Consider the following 14,829-nt stretch of genomic DNA (forward strand, 5'->3'; position numbering starts at 1 on the left):
AGCACGCAGACACTCGAGATCGCAGTGGTCAGCCATCCATCGCAGGGTGTCCATCTCGAGACCAAGACGGGGTCCCACAGTCTCTCACTTAAGGTAATGGAGCTGACTTTATCCTTGAGGGATTCTTGGCTCTACACCTACATACATTCATACATGATAGGGACAGTTCGGTACATCTAGTTAGGGTTGCATCGTAGGAGTACGCTTTATTACGGTCATGTATTTTTATACCTGCCTAGATTAATTGTTTTAGCACTATAGAAGAAATCTACCATCCTTTTACTCTGTGGGTGCTTTTAATCATGTATATCTGTTTCTTTCTAAAGGCAATGCCTACTGCTTCCAGGACTCTGGAAATAAGTTACGCTGTTAGCAGAACAGCATTCTTATAGCCAGTTTTCCCCTAATCTGAAAGTATTTTAATGGATGTGATATTGAAGCCTTAGACACTGCTGACATGAGGTGGCTGGTGAAAATAGTTACATAATTAAGCCCTTGGTACAGTGGCAGAAGAAAATGGTTGAATGACATTTCCATGCCATCTACAAAACCGCAGTGATACAAATGATCAACAAGGTTTGGTTGATGTGGAGGGTGCAGTAGAGGGACCATCATGCGGCCTTCAAACTTTCGTCCTATCATTGGCAGGCCAAAAGAGGGCTTCAGTTTATGCATCAAGGATTTTCCTTGCCCAGGTGCGTTGCAGAAGGGTGACAGGTGCTTTGAAATTCCTTGCAAGATGCTAATTTAATATAAACGTCAATCTGTTTTCTATTCCTAAAAGGTTTACTTAGCAGCAGTCAGTAGATGAATTTGGTCTAGCAATTGTTTGCAAATAAAAATAAAATTCTCCAGGACTTTCTCCCAAGGACAGCCTAGCACAAGTGTTGTGTAAACTCTGAAGATTGTCAAGGGAAGTAAAGTGTAAGCCTATAGCAATACTGGACAGTTAAGAATATGACACACAGGCTACACATTAGTGAATCAAATGTACACCTCTAATCCCACTATTTAATTGTTACATGGGGTTTCAGCTGAATGATTGATAAAAATGGTAACCAAAACACATCCAGTGCTGGAAAGAAATACTCAAAAACGTGAATTTACTTTGCTTTGAAAAAAGAGGCCTAAAACATCTAAGTCAAAACACAGGTTTATTTTCAAACTCATCTAGCAGATCTAGAAGCAAAGAAAAACAAGCATTGGCATAGCCAATAGGTCTCGCCTTTGGGACCTTATAAGTGTTTAGTTATCCAGCACAATATCCTTGGTGCAACAACAACTGTTGCATGGCTAAACACTTATAAGGTCCCAAAGGCGAGACCTATTGGCTATGCCAATGCTTGTTATACTATGGCATTATTCTGCTAGAAGTAGTAAAACTAATAAAAAGGGAGTATTACTTGTTGAATGCTAACATATTCATTGTTTCCGAACTTGCATCTGTTATGAAATGATAAACGACTGCAGGGGGTAAAGTACAAAGGTTCTATGCCATGGGAAATGCCTAGATCATGAAGAGGCTGTGCAATGTGTTTGGGAACAAAGGTGCAGAAGTAGGTGGACGTAGAAATATGGGTCTTGAGATGCTGTGAGAACAGAAGCAGAGACTCTACTGTTTTGATCTTGCTGGGCTAGCATTCTAGATCTGTGCTCCTTGTACAACTAACAGACACAAAGAAGGAAGAGTTCTCAATGTTAACATTTATATATTCTACAATAGTGGCAACATCCTTTTAGGTTTTGGATGGACAACAGTCAACCTGAGTAGATTTCAGGAATCATAGAAGAAATGCTAGCGACAGGAGTGGTGGCTGGTATAGTGAAGCGCCTTATTCCGATCTGTCGGTTTGCGGAACAAGGTAGTGCCCAAAGTGCCATCCACCGCAAAGACTTGAACATCGAGGAACGTGATGGTTTGAAACAAAATTTACCTTTTGGGCAATTTCTCCGAATCAGGAGGAATTGCTCAAACAAGGAGGAATTTTTCCATCATGCAAATGAACTAAAGGAACGACTAGTGCTAAGAGGTTACCCCAAAAAACTCTTGAAAAACTCAATAAGAAGAGCCTGGTGGGTCCCACGGGACATCCTTTTGCAAAAGAAAGAGCGTTCTGAACAAAGTAGAATTGTATGTGTCACGACATTTGGACCCCAAACTCATCATCTGCATAAATTGGTCACACAGAACTGGCACCCAGTAAAAAATCTTCATAGCGACTTTACAGACCCCCCACTTTTCGCTTTTAAAAAAGAGAAAAGTGTGGCCAACCATATTGTCAGAGCTGCTCTATCTACTACTCCAAAACCCAATTTAAGAAGCATGTTGGGCTTACCCCTCGTAACAGGACACCACAAGTGTGGCAATTGTTCATGTTGCGCGCAAACTGTTGAAGGATCCCTTTTTACATTTAATGGGATCCATTGGAAACATGACTCTTTCACTAATTGTCAGACGAGAAATGTGGTTTATGGCATTATGTGCCCATGCCCTAAACTATATGTGGGCAAAACGACCCAGGAAGCAAGGCAACGCATGACACAGCATAAATCACGCCTGAGAAATAATACGCCAAATACCCCATTGGTTTTACACTGGGAGGTATGTCGGCATCGGGAGGCTGATTTGTTATGGACTGTTTTGTCCAAAATTGAAACGGATCCAAGAGGAGGAGATATTGATGGCAGGCTTAGTCAGCGAGAAGCGCTGCTTATAATGAAATACGACACTGCGTCAACCGGGTTGAATGAAATTTCTGAAATACTGAGATTAAACTAAGTTATTGTTCAGTTTCTTCAGTTCAACCAAGTCGCATTATTCAACATTCCAAACCCGGGGCTTTTCTACACCTGTATCCCCGTCTGCCGAGCCCCCCCTTTACTCCGCACGGAGAATGAATAAAGTTTTTTTCTTCAAATACAACACACTATTCCTTTAATGACCTGACCAGGAAGAATAGTTTTCTTTGCTTTCATGCAGTCACGTGGTTTTTCCTTTCTTCCGGGTAAATAGTGATGTAGGACCAATGCCCCATGCGTTCTTCGACTCAGTACTGTGAGACGCGAGTGGCGTTTGCCCCGAGGTAAGAACTCTTTATGACCAATAAACTTCGTATCCCGTCTGTTCTAGTGCACAAACCTTAATCGCGCGTTCCGTCTTTCAGGTGAAATTGTATCCTGATTCATAAGGACAAAAAGTTATAAAAAACAAGCGGACTTTGAATTAGAATATCCGCCACTCGGTAAGCGCTCTTCACTACCTCTTGGCGTTTTACTTGCTCCCTGAGTTTAACACGCTGGTGACACTAATCATTACTTAAATCCTTTTCAGGCACATCCTTCGAAACCCGAAGAGGTTAGTGCTCTGTCTATTGGACTAATGGTTGTTGCTAATATGTCAACACAGGTACATTTGGTGTTTATGTTTTGTCGTTCTTTTGTCTAGTGTGATCTTGAACCTGTCGATTGTCTACCACACGCAATCATGGCCATTGATTGAATTTTCAAGGTATGGCGGCATCGCAAACTGGTGGTTTATTTACTAAAACGCTAAACATAGAGCTGACTGGCTAATTACTTGTTTTTTGATCTTTGTTGTAGAAATGGTTGGTCCTGATGAGAACCCCGACATTAGGGGTTAGAAACGAGTCGACCTTAACTAAAAGTGACCGGACTCTGTCAAACTACTAATAGTTTACAAAATGTTATGTTTTTTCCTTAAAAATGAACTAATGTTCTATACATCTAATCAAAAATATTTGTGAACTAAGAAAAAGCATTATCATGTATTGCCTTCTTTATTTTTCACTAGTGACAAAGGGTCTCATTGTGTTATTTTTTGTATATTTGTATGAATGAAATATGAATGTTGTAGGTAGGATGTGTTTAATTGTAAATAAGTAAAAAGATGTTGGTTTGTTATGTCTAACGCTTGAACTGTTTATACATGCATACTGAATTTGTGAGACAATTTCCAATTATAAAGTTGAATTGGTGACAATTAAAATTTGGACTTGTGACGCAATATGGACCGTTATGCTTGATTCATAAGGTGACCATTACATTACGTTTAAAGGTGATCCAGTACTGGCCATTGTTTTGTTTTTTGGTATATTTGGCTTAGCCTTACTGGAAACAGCCAGAACCCGGTGTTTTTTCCTTCCTTTAAAATTTCATGGAACTTTTCCCTGTGGCATGAAAACTGCAATGGGGCAGCAAAAAGTCAGTAAAAAATACACTGCAGTGTTAAAAACAGGATTCGAGACACACTGGTTGACAGCATTGTGCAGGGGGTCTGTGATGTACATTAGCAGTGATAACCAAGAAAGGTTGTTTACAAAGACGCAGGCTCCACTCTCCATTTACGGAACTATAATCAGAAGTAATGAAACTCCGCAATGGCTGCATTAATGGACGACAAGATGGCAGTTTCCTCTTGAGCATAAAGAGACCGCTTCGAAGTGCAGCAGGGTGGGAAGCATGATGTTGGAGAGTGTTTTGTAGTAGCTTTTTTGAAAGAAGAAAGCCTCTATTAACAAAGCTCCCTCCCATACGCACAATTGTTAGGTTTTCTTCTTTCAAAAAAGCTACTACAAAACACTCTCCAACATCATGCTTCCCACCCTGCTGCACTTCGAAGCGGCCGGTTCCCTGTCTGCTCCCCTGGGGATATCGGCAGAGATAGGGGTCCGGAAGGAAGGGGGAACAGATTGCGGTCTTAGAAGTTTCCAATGGAAACTGTTTTTGGGCTCAAGTAAATTTTGCGGTAGCTAAATGTATCAGCGTGTCAGAGCCCGACAAGCAAGGCCTCCTGCTGAGGGGGCACCTCTTTCCGGGCACTGCGCAGGCAAAGATATTGAAACTAAAAGCCAATTACTGGGCCAAGCGCGGCATCCATGCTTTACACACAATCCCTAAATAATCAGCCGTGGCAGGAACAAGACAGAAGCGCGCGGCTATTCATGCGCCATTGTATTTGCATGGCACGCGCTCCCCTCACTGCCTTCCCGATTAGACTCACGTTCATGAGAAACAACAGAAACCCATTAAGTGCACAGCAGCAACTTCCTTTCACTTCAAACTACTGCATGACTTCATTTATACTACCAACAGGGTTGAATTAGGATTATAAATTGGCCCCTAGCACGCTAAAACAAGGAAGAGCTGCAAGAAAAGAAAACAAGCACGCGTGTGGTGGGAGTGGGCCTGCGCCGCATTTCCTTGCAGGAGCAAGCAGCAAGGCACGATAATTGCTAACATATGGCGCTGCTGCTCGCTCCCGCAAGGGAATCGCCAAACGTGCACGCATTGCCATTCAAGGCAATGCAACTGCATGCACATTTTTGCCTGCAAAGCTGTGCCGATTGCTAAAGGTCTTTTTCCTATGCAGCGCATGCGCGCCCGCGTAGGCAAGCCCTAAAAAACATGAAAGGGAGAGAACTGATCCAACCAGAGGCAATCTTATTCAACCATCACTTTCCCTTTACTTTAAACAGTACAAAATCACGCTAACAGACAAAGGTATCTCAGTCAAATATACTTCACTATAAATGTCACGAGCATCAGCTCTAGAATTAACTGCACCTTTTTATTCAATTCGTTTCCTTTTGCTGCCACCAAGTTTGCCCGATACCTAAAAAAATGTAAAAAGAATTTGTAATTATTTTGAAATTCTGGTGAGCTGCCATTTAAATTCCCTCTGGTAAGGGGTTAAAGTAACCGTTTAAGATTGTAAAAGGCTTCTAGTAGTACATATTGGGTTAACTTTTCAATTTATATACATCAATATTTGCATGTAAACATACATCTAGCTATGAATAACAAGTTGCTTACCTTCAGTCAAGCTTTTTCTGATGGTTATTCTAAATGCAGATTTACCACCTTTAGAAAATCCCTAGGCGCCAGACTGGATCTGGAAACTTTTACAAAACATTGCTCCAGTGCGCTGGTAGGTGGCGCCATTTGGCTCAGAACGGAGCAGGGTTATAAGCGCCACCGGTGCACACCGAAGGCGGTTTCTTTTTTGGCTCTGTTCGTGCCCTGGGACGCGGACCCCAAAAAACAACCAGAGTACCAGTGTGCAGACCTTTTTACATGGAATAAGAGACTATTACACAGAACGGGATGCCAAGACAATGAGTAATCTGCAGTTAGCAAGAGTATCCAACAGAAAGTGTGTTACCAAAGGTGCGTAACTTGTTCTTCTGATGAATACATCCAACTGCTGACTCCTCAACTTTAGAACAGATACCAAAGCAATACCTTCCAAGATGGAGGGTCTGAAAAACCAGTTTAGACCATAAAGTCCGACAGGAAAAACCAGCCAAAACCTACCAGACAGGCAGGACTATCAAGGCGGTGGTGGTTCACAAATGTGTGCATGAATACCCATGTTGCAGCATGAAACATTTTGACAACAGACACTCCACGTGCCAACACAGTGGTAGCAGCATTGACAGAATTTGCCCTCAGTCCTTTTGGAAGATGCTTATTGGCCAATGTATAGCAGATCTTGATACACAGGACTATCCACATTGATTAACAAGTTAATTTATCTTTGGGAATGCTCTTTATGGTGAATACTACACACAATCAGATTACTAACCTTCAGAATAATCCCCAGGTGCTATACTGGACTGGGAAGCTTTTCGCAGCAATGCTCCAGTTCAGCAGTAGCTAGCATTATGCTATTCCACGCTGGCTTTGTTCCACCCCAGACTAGACTGAGTGGAGCAGATCGATACCACACCTGCAAGCTGACTGCAGCTTCATTCTTCATGCTGTTTGGCCCACAGACGTGAAACGCAAAATGTAATCAGTTACCAGTGGACAGATCTCTAGACTTGGACCTTTTAAGATGGGAAAAGTGAACATTCCACAGGATTGGGAGAAGGGAGGGCCGTGAGGAATCTGCAGTTAACTGACTATCCATCAAAAGAGCTCTACCCTCACATGAATACTTATAACCATATATACCTCACCTTTAGAATACATGTCAGTGCAGTACCTGCCAAAATGGAGGGTCAGTGGAATAAGTTCAGACAAATAGGTCCTGCAGGACCGAATGGGTGAAGTGTCCTTTCGGTTGGACCCGGCTCTCAAAGCAGCAGTGCTTTGTGACCATGTGCATGAATGCCCACGTTGTGGCCTGACAAATGTTAAGAACAGACACTCACTTGACAATGCAGTAGTAACAGCCTTAGCCTTGTTGTAAGCTCCCAATCCTTGTGACTGCAGCTTCTTGGTCAATGAAGAGCAGATATTAATGCAGAGTCCCATCCACCTGGACAAAGTTCTCTTCTGTACTGCCTTTCCTTTCTTCGCCCCAGGAAACCGCAAAAAGATATGATCGTCCAACTGATAGTCTTTGATGCAATCGATGTGAAAATTCAAAGCTCACTAGGAGCCAACCGATGGAGTCTCTCCCAGTCTTTAGAGGAGTGAGGTGGAGCAAAGAGCACTAGGTGGGTGATAAATTGTGCAATCTAAAAAGGAGTCATGACTTAGCAAAAACGCAGTTCTGGTCCTCAAAACCAGTTTGTCCAAGAAAAAGGTGATGTAGTGCAACTGCACTGAGAAAGCATGGAAACTCACTCATGAAACGAGCTCAAGTGAACGCAGGGAGGAAGACAGTTATGACAGTCTGAAGACGCAATTAACAGTTGTGCATTGGCTCAAATGGGGAGCACATGAGGATCATCAAAATTAAGATCCCACTGTAAGTAAGTAAATATTTATTGTAAGATTACCTAAAACCATTTACAAAGAATGATCTGCACGGAGACATAAAAGCAGAAGCCAAGAATAGAACTAGGTAATTAACACCTATGCAAAACTCATTTATAAAATTTTAAGATTGTATTAAATACAAATTTTAGAGCCCAAACAAAATTGGCAGCTTACGTGTATGCGACATAAAACAAAAATCAAGATCATAAAATCAATTTAGTACAATATAAAAGGCACAACACTTGAAGCCCAAGCAAGATTGGCAAAATTATAATGCACAAGGGCCAAGTATTGTGGGTGCAACAGATCACTCCAAAAATTGTATTATAGGGCCGGGCATTTTAAGCCATAACCAGGCGTGCATAAAGCTGTAAAGTGCATGGGTGTGAACTTTAACCCATAGACAGACATGCATAGGGCTGTAAAGATGACACCCAACTGGTGCTGGCGATCCACAAGAATGGCACAGCAGTGGCAGCTAATTTTCCAGGAGGCTATGCTTGATGTTAGTTTGTGGATGTCTTCCAATTGCCTGAGGCTTAACTCGGATAAAACCGAGGTTATGACCTTTGGTAATCTTTCCCCAGAATGGTCCTCCACATGGTGGCCCAACCAGCTTGGCCTTCCACCTGTCCCAGTTGAAAAAGCGAGGAATCTTGGAGTCATCTTCGATAGCAAGCTAACATTCAACCTCCATGTCAACAAGGTTGTCTCCTCTGCTTTCTTTATTCTAAAGAAAATTAAGAAACTGTTACCTTACCTCCCCATTTCAGCAGGGAAGACCCTAGTTACCACTTTAGTATTCTCTAAAACGGACTATGGAAATGCTCTTTTTTTGAATTCCCAGAAATCTGTCCTGTCCAAACTACAGTCAGTGCAGAATGCGGCTGCCAGAATTCTTTTACACATCCCTCGCCGCCAGCCTACCACTCTCGCCATCCGCCAGCTTCATTGGCTTAGAGTGGAGAGTCGAATTAAATTTAAGGCTCTCTGCATTGCCTATAAAGCAGTGCACGGTGTCGGACCCAAGTTTTTGACCGAGGCATTTCAGTTGTACATCCCCACAAGGTCGCTTAGATCTGCTAACACCTGCCTTTTACCAGTACCTCGCACAAGGACGGTAACCTGGGGAGACAGACGTTTCCTGGTTGCTACACCAAAACTCTGGAACCTATTGCCATTAAATATCAAACAAGCCCCCAACCTGATGAGTTTCCGGAGATATTTAAATACTTGGTTGTTTAACCAGTGAATTGCTGCTGCTGCGGTCCTGCTAGCCCACACCTGCGCCGAGACACCCTCGGGTATTTGTATGCGCATTAAAATTTTTATAAATAAATAAAATAAAGTGCGTGGGTGTGCATAGACTAATTAAAGGCGAGCGTCTGAGAAGGAGTCCGGTGTGACTTCTGCCAGTTGATAGTGAACCTCAAAGATGACAGGAGATTTACCATAGTCCGAGGTGGTGGGACTGCCTAGTGTGAGCCAGCCTTCAACAGCCAGTCATCGAGTTAGGGAAGGACTGGTACCACAGACCTCCGAAGGAATGCTGCCACCATCATCACTTTCGTGAATGAGGGACCAAAGGAGAGCACAACTAACTCAAAATGCTCCGGTCCCACCACAAACCACAGGTCGTGCTGATGGTCCTGCAGGACCAACACCACTATTCAGTCTCCAGGGTTGAGGGCAAACAAGTCCCTGACCAGTGCAAGTATTTTTTAATTTTCCTTCCGGAGGAAGGCGTTGAGGGCGCAGGACTAAAATAGTCCAAATGTCTCGGTCCTTCTTGGGTATCAGAAAGTAGCAGGAACATTAACCACATCCTACTTCTGGCATTGGCACCATCTCGATCACCCCTTTGGCCGAAAGAGCTTGCACTTCCTTGTGCAAAACAGAAAGATGGTTCTCCGTCGGTCATTGGTGGGGTGGTAGAAAGTACTGTAGTGCACAAAGAAGGTTAGGGCATAGACCTTCAAAACAATTCAAATTATTAGACGGGCCCAGCCACCAGAAGTTCTGGGCTGCCAACCTGGCAAGAACTGTTGGATCCTGCCTCCTATCAGGTGCAGGTGGCTGTGTGTAGAAGAGGCAGAGGACTGATGACCTGTTGACCTTTAGCACGAAGGGCAGTGTGGACCAAGGCAGCAAAATCTGCTGGTCGCCATGCAAGTGTTGGGTTGGCTGACAATATGGAATACCTCTGCCAAAGACATGAAAGGAGCTGTAGGGCTAGTGCAGCTGCCAAAGTGGGGCAGATAAGTCTTGGGAGTGAGCCGCTCCTGAGCCAAGTCTGACTTCTCCCCAAACAGACTAGTCCGATACAAAGGGATGTCTGTGGAGAGAACAACTGAACACCACCTGAAAAACCGATGCACCGCAGCAGAGCATGGCGGTGAATGGCAACACTGTCCAAGCCACAGTGTCACAACCGTCCTGTAAGGTTTTGACGAGGACCTGTCAGAGACAATCAGGGACACCAGGGAGAACTTGAGCCACCGAGTCCAAACGGGCAAGAGAATAGAGCCCCAGCAGGCAGCTAGCATCCAAGGACCTGAGCACCAAACTGGTGGGTGAAAATACGCTTTCTGAACGTCTTCACAAGTTTGGACTTCCAATTGATGGTGAGTAGTTGAAACGTGTTGGGATTGGTTTTGTCACCACCAAGCTTTCAGGTGAGGGGTGCAAATTTAAAAATGCTGGATCGCCTAAGGCAGGGCTGTGGCGTTGTGCAACTTGGCAGTTGACTTGGGAGCCAGAGTATTGTTTGGCCCACACCCCAACAAAAGTGCCTGTAAGGGCCTCGCCAAATGGTAAGAGGGGTTCAGTAGATGTCTACCCTGCTGAAGAATCTCCATCAAGACATTGATCTTGACTTCCAAGGTGGGGAGTTGGAGGTCAAGGGCTTCAGCTGCCTTATGTAAAACCATGGCGTTGGAAGCACTCTAGTCAGTGATAGGGCAAGGGGGTGAGAGGATTCTGGACTCAGTTGAGGGTATCAAGGCCACTAGCCTCATGCAGGACGTCATAACAATTCTCCTTGCAATTAGATTGGCAGTTGTCATCTTGCAAGCAGATCAAATGGATGGAAATGGAGCTTCAAGGGCAACTAAGTGCCGCTTCGATCGAGGTCAAACCAGCACAGACTCTAGGTCAGAGAGGACAAATTGTGACTCATCTTATGGAGTCTGCATCAGCGTTGATGCACCATGAACCGGCGCAGACCATGGTGCCAGAGGTGTAATCGAAAAGGGAGCCATGGTGCCCAAATGATGGGCTCAGATGGTAGAGCTGGTGCCAAGAGTGAACCCACCAACAGTAAGCCAGTTGGAGTACATCTCAGCTCCATGGGGCCAGCAGGAGTGCCAGAGGGAGTCGTCAAGGATCCGAAAAGTCGGAGGATGGTCTCGAGGATCGCTTCAATCTGCTTAGGAGTGACGGGCGGCTCTGGAAACTCTGGCTGTGCCAGTATAATATGCAGGATCGGCTCCAAAGTTGTACAACTTCAGGAGAAATATTAAGATGTATGGTGCTGCCCCACGGCTCAAGATAGTGGAAGGGCAGGAAGGGGCAAAATGCTGCTTAGATTTGTGTTTCTTCTAAAAAAAATTTTTTTTACTTACCTGAAAATCTTGGTGAAGCGGAAAAACCAATCACTGGAACGACTGATCCTATTTGAGATCCAGAAGTCTGCAAACATTTGACATGGGCTGGTCTTGTCACAGAGTTTTCCGTCGTTTGGTAATGTGGAGTTTCGCTTGCGGTCTCAGGCCTTCAGGTTCATCCACGCACAGTCACTGCAAGCCTTCAATCCGAACTAAATTTGGCTATGAACAAGCCATGACTGTCAAAAACAATTGTTTTTGACAGTCCTTACAGGGTTTAGAGAGGTAGCTCTAGATCCATATCTGGTGGTGCGAAACGAAAGGAATGAACGTCAGCGCGCTTGAGTTTCACATAGAATGGCCTCAACCGTCATTTCTAGAGTGGAATGGCATCAATACTGAGTTGCACGGCGTCGCCCATTGGCAAGCAGAGGTACAGCTGAAAATGTTTTGGATCCAGACTGATGCTTGGGAAATAGTCATAAGGTGAGGAAATTGCAGCTAGAATTCTGCATCAGAAGAGTGCAGATTTAAGAAAGTTTGATTTACAATCATCCTTAGCTTTTTAGTGTTTTCCTCTCCCCACTCCCAGAAATCATCGCTTTCAACCAGACTTGCTACCATTATGCTGACAACACCCAGAATATCCTTAACCTAGAATCAGGCATGGGCATATGAGAATTTAAACTAAAGACAATAGAAAAGTGGAAGATACATAATCTCCTTAATCTCAACCTCTCAAAAACAGGGATTGTCACTTGAGGAGCCTGAAAAAAATAGAATAGCATTGCCTGAGGAAATCTGACTAGATCAAACCACATCTGCACAAGTTAGGAATCTTGGCTTGATCACGGACTCCAACTTCACAACCACATGTCAATCAAATGAATAAAATATTTTTTTTACCATACAAATCCCTCACAGAATGTTTCCTCATTTGGCAGTATTGGGGTCTAGCATTCAGAGTTCTAGAGCAGCCACACCTTCATTATATCGATGGACTTTATTAGGCTCACAAGGCATCTGTTAAATTACAAAAAACAGAATACAGTAGCAAGACTAGTGCTAAATGGGAGTAAATGTGGCCAGGGTTCAGCCCTGTCTGTCTATGGCTAGAAGTATCAAGTTCAAACGTTTCTGCACCACCCACCTAGCAATCGACCAAACAGGGCATGTGACTACCAGTCTTCTATACGGCCCTTTTAAAATGGAAGTCAAAGATTCCCTCATTGTCCTCAGGACCACTGTCTTGATCATTGCCAGCTGGTATGTGTGAGAAAAACTAGTATTCAGAGTCCTAGAGACAGAGTATTTGACGTCCCTGGCAAACACACATTGGTAGGGTGCATTGTTTGTCACAGGAAGTCCAACGACCTGCAAGTATTTTGCGGATTTTGGTGATGGTATGACAGTGCACAAAGTAAAAATAAGCCAACTTCATTTTTTCTGAACTAATTTACACCTCTAGGTTGGTCTGTGGGAAGTTCCACAAACCATGCTCACTGAACAGTAGATAGGGGACCTGTGACCGTATTTTCAAATGATATAGCAAACCTGGTACAGATACGCATTGCACATGAGCAGTACGCTAATCCACAAAAAGGTGGCTTTAGTCTAATGCACCCAAAAGTTCGACTGTGAATTTGTTCAAGCTGAGAATCTCAGATTTCAAAGTCACAGACCACATAATTTCAAGGTATTCTGCAATATTTGGAAAAGAGTATACCTCAGGTATTCGACTGTTATGGCAAGTCAAGTTGTTACTCCAATGGAACTCATGGCACCCTAACACTAAGCCAGACGTATATGGATAGACAGGAAAAAGCAACACCTGAGACTGCACCCTCTGAAAATAAGGCCCAAGTAACTTTTTGACTTTTGAGAAAAGCTTTGGGTCTCCTTAAAAACTCTTTACTTCTTGTTCATCCATGGGAACAGGAATAGTCTAGAGTACCCTAAAACAGAAGCATAAACTATGCTGTGGAGCTGATGACTACTACTTAACAGCTGTAAATGTTTGACTCAGATGTAGGGATCTCCAACATCCCACACAGTTAAACCGGATGACAGCTGAATGGAGCCAAGTAAAGGCTGCAGAACGCCTAAGCAGAAGGTAACGATCAGCACAGTAATACCAGGAGGTGTCAGATATAACCTGTGAAAATGAATAAATATTTTAAATAATATGCACGGCTATAATTTGGGATATTGGAAAAATAACATATGGACGCAAAGAATACAACCTCAAACAAATTGCCCCTTCAAACTCAATTCAAAGAAATTGCTTAGTCAAAAAAAGTTAAATATTAAACATACTGTTTTGAAACAATTACTTGAGAGTTGTTGGTAAATAATATCAAACTGAGTGGGAAAAGGAGATCTTGCCATTTTACTCTATTGTAGTTACATTTATATAGTGTTTCACGCCCCTGACAAGGCCCCTAACAGCAATAGCAGGTTGGTAGTACCCCACACTGTTGATTGGGTTGGACTGGGAGATGTTGGATTGATGGGTGGCATATGCAGAAAGGATTTTTGTGTCATGTTTGGCAGATAGCAGAATCACTTTGTTTACAGAGACAATAGTCCCTAAAATAACTGAATAAATTTAATACAACATAGACTAAATAGTTCTATATTGGTGTCCAGCCGGACAGTTTAATTGCATTTAATAAAAGATCGTATCAAAATTTCAGTAAAAAGATATAAGTGGGACACCAGCCGGTGCCCGACTCAACAACCTTCAACAAGGAAAACAACATACAACATAGATTGTGTAGGCAAAACAAAAAGGCAGTCTGGTTTGTATAAAATATACAGACTATACATACACTACACATATGCACACACAATTACTAAATAGAATAGTGACATTTGTGTATTAAGTCGACGACGTTTCGAACTACCATTGATTACGAGTTCATCTTCAGGACAATTAATCCTTTGCCTATTTACAGATACGAATTCCCTCTGATGCGTTCCGTCTTTTACTTAGTAGTTTTTTGACTTAGTAGTTTTTTTTGTCAGGTAATGCAGTCCTTGATAGAAGCAACATGACGGCGCTCAGTTGCAGGAAGCACAGATCCCCATTGAGGACCCGCGTCTGATCTAGCCTGGGGCCTCGACCCCTTGGAAACCGGATCCCCATCGTGGAGGTTTCCTATGAGATTACCGAATGTTGCTTCTATCAAGGACTGCATTACCTGACAAAAAAAACTACTAAGTCAAAAAACTACTAAGTAAAAGACGGAACGCATCAGAGGGAATTCGTATCTGTAAATAGGCAAAGGATTAATTGTCCTGAAGATGAACTCGTAATCAATGGTAGTTCGAAACGTCGTCGACTTAATACACAAATGTCACTATTCTATTTAGTAATTGTGTGTGCATATGTGTAGTGTATGTATAGTCTGTATATTTTATACAAACCAGACTGCCTTTTTGTTTTGCCTACACAATCTATGTTGTATGTTGTTTTCCTTGTTGAAGGTTGTTG

At 43.1% G+C, this 14,829-nt stretch overlaps 1 protein-coding gene across 1 annotated transcript in view; it reads right to left on the reverse strand.

The window, feature by feature from the left end:
* The window catches only part of CENPI (centromere protein I), a 368,972-nt gene that overhangs the window by 40,552 nt on the left and 313,591 nt on the right, over window positions 1-14,829 (reverse strand). The window contains exon 18 of the mRNA XM_078688407.1: window positions 5,584-5,632. Coding sequence (XP_078544533.1) covers window positions 5,584-5,632 — 49 coding nt within the window. The remainder of the gene's footprint in view (window positions 1-5,583; window positions 5,633-14,829) is intronic.

The sequence above is a fragment of the Lissotriton helveticus genome, chromosome 4_1, assembly GCF_964261635.1.
Source record: "Lissotriton helveticus chromosome 4_1, aLisHel1.1, whole genome shotgun sequence".
Lineage (NCBI taxonomy): Eukaryota > Metazoa > Chordata > Amphibia > Caudata > Salamandridae > Lissotriton > Lissotriton helveticus.